At 36.3% G+C, this 10,562-nt stretch overlaps 1 protein-coding gene across 1 annotated transcript; it reads right to left on the minus strand.

Annotated features, from left to right (window-relative positions):
- Window positions 1-4,705: 4,705 nt before the first annotated feature.
- LOC132626876 (heat shock factor-binding protein-like) lies at window positions 4,706-9,295 on the minus strand. The gene is made up of 5 exons (XM_060341899.1): window positions 9,148-9,295; window positions 6,830-6,883; window positions 5,862-5,885; window positions 5,734-5,776; window positions 4,706-5,093 (listed from the first exon to the last, which is right to left on the minus strand). The coding sequence occupies exons 1-5, from the start codon at window positions 9,148-9,150 to the stop codon at window positions 4,951-4,953; spliced, it is 267 nt and encodes an 88-aa protein (XP_060197882.1). The 5' UTR covers window positions 9,151-9,295; the 3' UTR covers window positions 4,706-4,950.
- Window positions 9,296-10,562: the final 1,267 nt, after the last annotated feature.

The raw sequence follows: 10,562 nt of genomic DNA on the forward strand, positions 1-10,562 counted from the left end.
CCATCTCCTCCATTTTGACACTATTTTTTTACCCCTAATATATTTATACAAATGCAAATATTTTCTTTCGTTTGTGATTTGTTGCCCTTGAGCCGAGGGTGAAACAACTTCCCTACTTCATAAGGTAAATGTAAAGTCTGCGTATATTCTATCCTCTCCAAATTTTTTTTGTAAAATTAAACTGAATATGTTTGTTGTTCTTGTACTTTATTTTTTTGAATGAGGACAGATATTTGTAACTACCCAAATAAAATAGAAAATGGTAAGAAGAATATTTTCAAATAGAATTAGAATCCGGCATCTAACTAGGATAGGAGAGAAGAGCACAATCCACCCCTTTATTCACTCTAGTTAAGTACTCTCTCCGGCTAATTTATGTGACATTATTTGATTAGACACGGAGTTTAAAAATGAAAGGAAGACTTTAAATTTATGATTCAAAACAAGCCTCAGATAATTGTGTGATTATAAATCTGTAGACATCTAAATTTAAATTGAATTAATCCATACAAAATTTGGATTAAATTTAGTTATTGACATGTTGACCGAGTCAAATTTTAGTTAATAAAGTCGGATTAATTATTTAAGTCAGAATTACATGACTTGAATGAAATCCAAATTACATTGGGATTAGTCCATTAAATTTGGTCTCTACAAAGACGAGCCCAACCTACGTCTTTCTAACCCAAGGTCCGCTGGAATTACTTGGAGACCAAAATACCCCCAAGTTCTAGCTCACACCTATATAAAAGGGTCATTCACATATTCCATTTGGAAGACATCTTGAAAGTGTCATAGCATCTTGACTAGATGCAAAGGAAAGCAACGACATCCACATTAGTCTTCTTGAAAGGTCTTCAACAAGAAGGAGAGTTCGAGAGACGTCTTCCCTCAAGAAGAATCCTAAGTATTGCTCAAAGTTCTTCCAAGATTCAACACATCAACAGAAGTTCATCCTTCATTTTGAGAAAGACGCTACATTGGCCCTCGAATCAAGGTGAACACCATGGAGATTAGAATCAAGAGATACATCCAGAGTTATACTCGCAAAAATATCAATAAAATGATTTTTTCTCACATTTGCTTTATAATTGCAGTTATTTATTTTCGGCTAGCAAATTTATTGCGAACAGATTTTTGACACGCCCGGTGGGATCAACTCTGACCTTCATCTCCTTATCTCCAAAATCAAATTTGCAAATTCTCAGATCTACTATTATGATGGCCTCGGAGAAAAGCTTTAATGTTCCATCTACAAGTGTTATTGTTGTTGCTTGCCCAATGACTCGTAGCATGTTCAAAACGGGTGGTTTGGAGGAATCGAAGTGTTTCATATGCTTGGAGACGTTAGACAAAGCCAAACCGACGTTGGCGACTGCAAGATCTGGGGGCAAAACCTTATTTTCGCCGTCTGGAGAAGTTTCTCAAGCATGCTTTAACTTTTACGAGTCCGAGGATTTGGTGGATTCTTTAACTTCTAATGTGGTGAATGACATGATAACCAATGCGACCAACATAGAAGAACAACTGCAATGATGCAAACTATTGAGGCGTTAAAGAAATCTGTGGAGGACAAAGATCTTCAAATAGCCCAATTGATGAACAAGTTAGAACTCTGTTGCCTTGGCGAGTCAAGTCACATCCCAATACCACAAGAAAAAAAGGTTGAATCTGCCGCCAATTTGCCCAATGCTCAAAATGAAAATCAAGTTGCTTCAGTTGCGACGTTGTCTATCCAACAACTGCAAGACATAATAACAAACACCATTAGGCCTCAATATGGTGGCCCATCACAAAGCTCATTGTACTATTCTAAACCTTATACCAAGCGAATTGATTGTCTGCCTATGCCAGTTGGATATCAACCGTCAAAGTTGCAACAATCCGACAGTAAAGGAAAGCCAAGACAGCATGTTGCACATTTTGTGGAGACTTGTAGCAATGCTGGTACTCATGGTGATCTGCTTGTGAAACAATTTGTTCACTCGCTGAAGGGAAACGCCTTTGATTGGTACACCGATCTCGAGCAAGAATCAATTGATAGTTGGGAGCAACTTGAAAAGGAGTTCCTCAATCGCTTCTACAACACGCGTCGAACGGTAAGCATGATAGATTTGACGGCTACTAAGAAACGAAATGATGAATCAGTGATTGACTACATCAACCGTTGGCGAGCATTATGTTTGGAATGCAAAGATTGTCTCTCAGAAATATCTGCTGTTGAGATGTGCATCCAAGGAATGCATTGGGGCGTTGCATACATTCTCCACGGACTTAAGCCACAAACTTTTGAAGAATTGGCAACGTGAGCACATGACATGGAGTTGAGCATTGCGACTCATGGAAAGGCTTCACCAGTTTTCGTTCCAAGGAATGAAGAAAATGAATTCAAGCGACTATCAAAGCACCAAACTGAAGATACCATGATGGTAGGAGCAACATCCGTAAAAGGTGCTACTAAACAAAAAATGAAAGAAAAGGATACAAGTCAGCATCCTCTAGAAGAAAATCGACATCCAACATTGAAGGAGTTAGAAGCAAAAGTTTACCCTTTTTCAGACTCTGATGTCCCTTCAATTCTTGACAAGTTGTTGACCATGAAGGTCATTGAACTTCCTGCATCAAAGCGACCTCATGAAATGAATAAAATCAATGATCCTAAGTACTGCAAATTCCATCGCCTTGTGAGTCATCTAACTGAAAAACGTTTCATCTTAAAAGAGAAGATCATGACGTTGGTTAGAGATGGAAATATAATCATTGACAATGAAGACACAATCAAGGAAATCCACGTGAGTGCTTATCTTCACAATACGAAGAGCTCGATGCCAAGAACTTGAGGATGTAGGCATTTTGTTGCATCTCCGAAGATTGAACAAGAAAAAGTCATGCTATAATTTGAGAGTTTGGAACCGGTTGAAGTTCCAGCCTTGAAGAAAACTCCAAAAACGTCCAAGTTGGATGCCCACTCCAATAATAAAGACGATAAAACTTGGAAATTGGTGTCTCACAAAAGACATAAGCAATAGGGCTTAATGACTTGAATTGGGACGACACTAATTCTACCTTACTTCAAACACGCCATTAAACTTTTACCACTGAAATAATTCCTGATCTTTGAAATGAGACTTTTGTTACATTAATAGTTACGGTGAAATGCGCTATTATGATTACCCAATATCGACCAATTGACCTATTTAATAGTACAACTTACAGAATTATTGCTAATATTATCGCCAATCGTATCCGTCCCTACTTAAATGACTTAATAAATCCTACACAATATAGCTTTATACCTGACAGGAGGGCCGTTGACAATGCGATAACTATCCAAGAAGCCCTACACTCCTTTCAAAAAACATATGGCAAATATGACAAAATGCTTCTCAAAATTGAGCTGGAAAAGGCTTTCGATCGCCTTGAGTGGTCCTTTATTCGATTTTCACTACTTTCCCTAAATTTTCCTCTTTCACTAGTAAACTTGATCATGTCTTACGTCACGACATTTTCTATATCCTTACTCATTAATGGCAAACCAACTCATTATTTCAAACCTTCGTGACGCATCCGTCGAGGTGACCCGTCGTTTCCATACTTGCTTATAATCTACATGGAAAGTCGTCTCTCACTACTCATGGAAAGTCCAACTCTTTGTCCAACTCTTTCTCACCTTCTATTTGCAGACGACTTACTACACTTTGTACAAGCTAACACTACCAATACCCAGGCTATCACTCATGTCTTTAATCAAATAAGCGAGCTCACTGATCAACGTATTAATTTTCACAAGTCAAAAATTATTTTTTCAAAATATGTCAACACCTCCTTATGAAGTCAATCGTCTGGCCTTCTTAACATGCCTATTGCCTCTTCATTTGGTAAGTATTTGGGCTTTCCAATGACCCAACACTATCCCAAAGTAGCTGACTACCACTACATTTTAGATTGTATGAACCCGTTATTTTGCTGCCACCTATATTCTGAAAGAATCATGTTCTTTTAACAATTATGCAAAAAGGAAATTGTAGAATAACAAATCAACATAAGTATTTTCACGTGGTACGTTCCATGATCAAAGAAAGCAAAAACCACAACGTATCTCCAATAGAATTTTTCCAAACTCTCCACTTTTAACTCGAGCAATTTTTAAAAGTGCAACAGTTTATATAGCTAAGGAACTGACTCTAACAACCCCCAATCCTCAACAATTCTTCCTAATTGTTGGTACCTTCTCTAACTTCTTCGAAGACTATCTAATCTATGAAGCCCATAAATCACTAAGAATGTAAAAAGTGTACAACTTAAGACGACAAGAATCTAACTGAATATGTAACATTTATTTTAAGAAATCATATCCATATCTAAAGTGACATCAAATTAGACGCATCTAATATTGATCCATCACCTTTTAAAAACTGTAATAGGTTATGGGACCAAAATTATAGTATAGCATCACTTAATGGGTAGTTTATTCACTCCACTTTCTACCTTTCTCCACCCAACTTACATTTACATTTTAAAAGGTAAACGATATTTTGAAGTTGACAAACAAATGGAATAATAACCTCTCTAGGTCTATATAGCATGGGCGAGTTAGTTACTGGTGATATAAAGGAGTATAAACCATTAGAATAATGCAAAAAAGGACTTTGATAAGAAAACTGGCCCCCCTCCGAAGATGCCTAAAATCAAAACAAATTAACCCTTCGTTACACACCCTTTAATACTCATATCTAAAGGAAATATGTCGTTAAAGTGTATTTTGATAATCACATCAATGACCAATAGCACACGTCTCTCTTTCAAGAATAAGAGAATCCATGTATAGAATACAGCTATCAGTCATAAATCTCACAAGGCAGCAGCCAAAAAAGGATAACACTCAAAAAGCTAAAACATTTTAACAAACACCACCAACTGCCTCCAATAAACCACCCTTCATGTATCGTCTTATGCAGAATCATCAGTAGACTTTGGTTCATCTTTTGACTTCAGTGCAGCCGAAGGGGATGGAGAACCTTCTTGGCCCATTTCAACTCTCAAATCGTTGATGCTCTGCTCCAATTCATCGATCCGGTTCCCCATCTCATCTAGTGCAGCATTGTCAAGGACTTAACATACTTTGTCCAAGTTGATCTCACAAAGAAAGACAGATGCTATGTATAATATACTAGAACTAGAGAGAATGACAAAGCAGACGCACCCAGACCAATATGACAAGAGGGAAATCATCACATATGGAGATATGGACAAAAGAAAGAGATTACGGAACTAAATTTCATGAAACTAAAGAGGGCTAAATTCTGGTTGAGTACCAGAAGTCACAACCAAATTTTGATATACTAGAGCAATAACCCTTTTACAAATTTCATGAAACTAAAGAAGGCTAAGTAACATATTCTGACTGAGTAACATATGTGATACAGTCAAATCTTGGTGTTAACTAGTTTAACATCCCTTTCATAAATTTCATGAAACTAAAGAAGGCTAAATTCTTGAGGTGTACCAGAAGTCCTACTAACTTAAGAAATTATAGGAGAAAATGATTTCATGAGACCCTCGAGCCTCAAAACTGTGGGCACATTTCTAGATTCTTGAAATCAGAGCTATATGACATGCTACATACAACTTACTTCACTTGTTAGATGAGACTCGTGCAGCTACTAATTAATCTAGATTAAGACCAAGGATTAGTTACTAGATAATAAGGAACACCAGATCCGAAAAGGATATTTTTTGAGATGATTGATTCAGACATAGTCTGAAACCTGGTTTGCTGCAAAGAGAGAACATACCAGTTAGAAGATATATCTTATAAAAACTAGTGAAGAATCCAAGTGGCGCAGAGAGAGCAGGCTCACCATTTGCTGAAGAAGATTCTGTACCTGCAAGAGCAGAAAGGAAGTAGGAAAAGTTAGCTAGCAAAATGGATGTGCTTATTGTGATGTCGTCCATGACATTGACGCTAGTGAATAACATGAAGTTGTTTATAAGGCCAATAAACGAGATACTAGCAGACAACCAATGTATCATTTGCCAGACACCGGGAATTGCATCACAATTGGCTTAGATGTCATTGTCCTAACATCATATGGCCACATTAAATTCAGATAGAAATATTTACGTGGGTGGTATCGCATAGATCATTATCCTTATGTGTGTAATACTATGTGTTGCTCCATTTGTTTGGTATCCTGATATTTTGCTGTCTTATTTCTTTGCAATCCTGCATTGACTATCTTTCTTTTGAGCCAAGGGTCTATCGGAAACTGCCTCTCTACCCCATAAAGGTAGAGGTGAGGTCTGCGTACATCCTACCCTCCCCTCCCCAGACCCCACTTGTGGGATTACACTGTGTATGTTGTTGTTGTTGTAGTATTTACGTGGGCCAGCTAGCATGTTAGAATTACATTTGATGATGAAAAGATCACACTGTTAAAATATCATAATGGAAACTAATGAATCCTTGGGATCCAACATTTAAGAATCATACTTCAGTAACTCAGAGGTTAGCAGATTGAGATGGATTAGAAACCTTTCCAGACTATCATTGAGTACCGACTGGACAAAAAGTTCAGTCTATAACCTACAGCAACAACAGAAACAATGCCTCAATGCCAACCAAGTTGGTGTAGGCTATATGAATCCTCACCGTCCACGTCACCCCATATAAGCTTTCACAGACCAATAATATCTAGAATAAATTAAAGATAAGAATAAAAGGCGCCAGAATTCTCTATATTTTCTACTGGCATAAAAATCTCTTTAACAGGAAAATTTCAGTGTTTTAACGTCAATCAAATATATTCAAAATAGTTTAAAAACTTACAAATACAGTCATATCAGCAGTGCTTTGTTTTGTATTATCTGCATCATGCCCATCCTGCAAGAAGATCCAATTATTGTGGGTCAGAAGGGAGCCAAGTTAAGCAACTTATGAAGCAGAACAAAAGTAGGAAAGATATGGAACTGATTTTCCAAGCTCCATATTGCAAATTCTGTTTAAAATACAGAACTCTGTTACTATTTCTCTTATTTTCACAAAAAACTAGCTTTCAGCTAGAACAGATTCAGAAGTTCACAGAGCACAATAATCCTTAACCTCTCCCACACTCTTTACTCTTTATCAGTTAGATTTCTGATCAATGCTTGACAAACAAAGCTGTAAACTGAAGAATTTGTGAATTTCGTTTCCCACAAATAATGCTGCTGAAGGCATAGTCATTTGGTAATACTAGGAAGTTTAATATGAGTCCAGGTATTGTCTTATGCCTGACAAAAATGCGAAGGAGAAAACCAAGTTTTGAGATATACATTCTTGTAACTGGTTTTGCCCAGACCTAGTACATTAGATAGCTTTATTTATACACAAATGTTACTGTGGACATCCTTTCATATGTAAATCAAAATTTGGCTGTAGTGGCTCTTAGCAAAGCATGTTGTTGATGCCACTTCAGATGCTATTGATTTCAATACGCTAAGCTGCAATTACTGGTATATTCAGGTTGATAGTCGCCTCCATTTTCTAAGCTAGTTCTTCAACTCTACTGATTAAAGATCAACTTAAACGACCAGAAAAGTTCACCATGATACTTGTTTCAAAGCACACAAAGCCCGAGCTTAAGAGTGAAATCATATAAATCCAAGTTTAATTAGCCAAGAATGCAAAGTAAAGACAGAGTAAGGAAACACAGTAGCCTCCAAACAATCAGCTATCACCACAACAAAGGTACAGTTTTATATGAGCTCCTATATTGAAATAGAAAATAATTTTGTAATATGCTAGTCAGCAGAGTTTTTTAAGTAAGTGGAGTTTGTTTGAAAGTTGTTAGAGTCACATGGGTTAGCATTAGCACTCACGTAGTTTCTTACTCTTCGATTTGCATTACCATCTATTGAACATTCGCATTGTATCGTGCTATTTTGCCACTATACTTTTTGTATCTGCTTCGAATTACTTTTCCGTTCCTTTCTCTTCTTTTCTTTTCTTTTCCTTTCTTTGAGCCGAGGGTCTTTCGGAAACAGCCTCTCTCTCCAGACTCCACTCATGGGATCACACTGGGCATGTTGTTTTTATTCTTGTAATAGCTAATTTTTGTGCAGAAATTAAACGCTTCTCTCTTCTTCCTTTCTTCTAGATTTCTTTTTCTCGTTTGTTACCGACTCTTCTTAGCTCTAACACAGAGTAAATCCTATTGCATTCATTGTGCTGATTAGGCTGTATTTTACATCCTAAAACAAAAGCAGATATCCATACTTCCAACTTCAAAAGAAACTATCATATCCCATTTCTTAAATTTCCTCTTGCGCTGACTCCCTAAATTATTATGACGCTACTAAAATGTTGTTCTAATGTTATTTTGCAACTATATAATCCAACAGAGTACAACAACATACCCACTGTAATCCCACAAGTGGAGTCTGGGGAGGGTAAGATATAGGCAGACCTTACCCTTGCCTTGGGAGGTAGAGACTGTTTCTGGTAGACTCTTGGCACGAAGACAAGCAATTCAAAGCAGTATAAAAGCCATAGCAAAATACTATAAAAGGAATGATAATTGAAGTACAAGAAACATCAAATAGTAGCAGAAATTGAAGGACAAGAAACTACAAGAATTATTACTACAAGATAGCCCCCAACCCCGTTCGCTTATAAGAAACTCCCTCCCCTTCATTTTATCTACACTACTACTATTTAGAAAGTCAAACATTTCTTAAACATTTTTCATTATTGAGTGTGTTATATAAGTAATAACTTTTTAGTTAGTTTCTAATAATGTAAATCTTATTTTTAAAAGTTAGGGAACAAATATTTCAATTTAAGACAAAAATTAGCCAGTTTCACACTCAGCACTCCAATTAGCCTCGTTCTTCTTTTCTAAATTTGCGAATAAATAATTGAATTTTATCACTTACCAAAAGAAAAACCTAGTATTTGTTAAAATTGAAAATAATTGGTCACAAGAAGCACGATTGAATCTCAAATGTTAAAATGGTGAATACAAACAAATCAGCGAAATAACAGTGAAAATTTGACCTTAAAGTATACACATAGAACAGGATGCAGAACGTTAAAAAAAGAAAAAACGAATTCGATTAGAATATACAATGTAAATCTGAAGAAAATAGAGAGTGATGATAGTTTACCATGTGTTCGGCGAGAGAGAAGATTGTGGTTAATGAGAGAAGAGAAGAGGTTTGTAAACACAGAAATGCCCAAATTGTGAATGGAGGGACCAAAATTTGAAACAAATATATTTTGAAATTCGAAATTTGGATGACCAAATTGGGCCCCCAACACAATTATGCTTTCATGTGAACCCTTTAATACTTTGTCCTATTTCTTCAACTTAACACTTGGGGTCGTTTCATTGGTATGATAAGGATATTAATTTTGGGATAAGACGGGGGATTATTTAATTTCGTGTTTGATAATGGGTATTAATTAGTCTTGGGAATTACGCTTTATGTCTACTGGTTAATTTACGTCGCATAGCCTATATTTTGAGTTTGCTACCGATTAGTCTATGTTTGTGTACAAACACCTTCTATACACTTTTATACAAGATTGATACATTATGTATATTGCTTTTCCCCAAGTATACAAAGTGTAGCTTACTGAAATGAATACAAATACATATGTAAAAACTTTCAAGATTCCTCCACCCCTGTCAAGTTGGGAGTGATTAACTCATCGCCAACTTACCAAGAATAGAAGTGTGATAAAATATTACTTAATTGCTCATGTATGAAAATATAATGTAGAGAAATCAATCCTTCTTCCAGTTTGTCACTTACAGAGCGACAATTCACCTATGTGTTTCTTGCGCTCATGAAATACTGTTTTTCTCAATATATATAATGATGTTTGACTGTCACGGCAAATTTAGTATGGACCAGAATAAGAGCATTTGCAGCTCTTCAAATAGCCTTTCTAGTCAAACTAATTCTCCAACAACCTTCGTGATTGACTTGTATTTTGAAGCTGTTGAGGACAACGATATGGTAAGTTGCTTCTTTGAGTTCTATCCGACGAGACTATCAACGAGCAACATATTTATTCACTAATTGATTTTCTGGACTCGAGGGAAGTTGATCAGTTTGAATCCACAAAAAGCTCTCACTCTGTAATCCTAGCTATGTGAAATAAATATTTTCAGACTTGAATCTCCTTTCAAATACCTTAGCACTTGAACAACAACATTCAAATGAGGCTCCCAGATTTTGCATATATTGCATAAGTGTTGTACATTGTAAGTTGTAGCAAGTCTTGTATTAGTGGCTATATCAAATTTTGTATAAGTGAGAAAATTTAACTTGCCAATCAACTTTCTATAGTAAGTGCGATCTGACAGTAAGACTCCTTTATCTACTTCACTGGTGGATCAAGAGGAGAAGACAAAGGCGAGTTATTGAAACAATTATACTCTTTCAGCAAGTACACAACGAACTTTCTTTGTGAAATTAGAACTCCATTATCCTTGTAAAGTATCTCCAGTCCTAGAAACTAGTGTAGTCTCCCTAAGTCCGTTATTATGAATGTCTATGGAAGAAGATCTTCA

This window comes from Lycium barbarum, chromosome 2 (genome assembly GCF_019175385.1).
Source record: "Lycium barbarum isolate Lr01 chromosome 2, ASM1917538v2, whole genome shotgun sequence".
Classification (NCBI taxonomy): Eukaryota; Viridiplantae; Streptophyta; class Magnoliopsida; order Solanales; family Solanaceae; genus Lycium; species Lycium barbarum.

What these genes read in the sequence shown, in the direction of transcription:
- LOC132626876 (XM_060341899.1), bottom strand. An exon ending in AGAATCTTCTTCAGCAAATG is followed by an intron (nt 5,777 to 5,861) that starts GTGAGCCTGCTC and finishes CTCTCTTTGCAG; the next exon opens with CAAACCAGGTTTCAGACTAT. An exon ending in TGAATCAATCATCTCAAAAA is followed by an intron (nt 5,094 to 5,733) that starts ATATCCTTTTCG and finishes ACAATGCTGCAC; the next exon opens with TAGATGAGATGGGGAACCGG.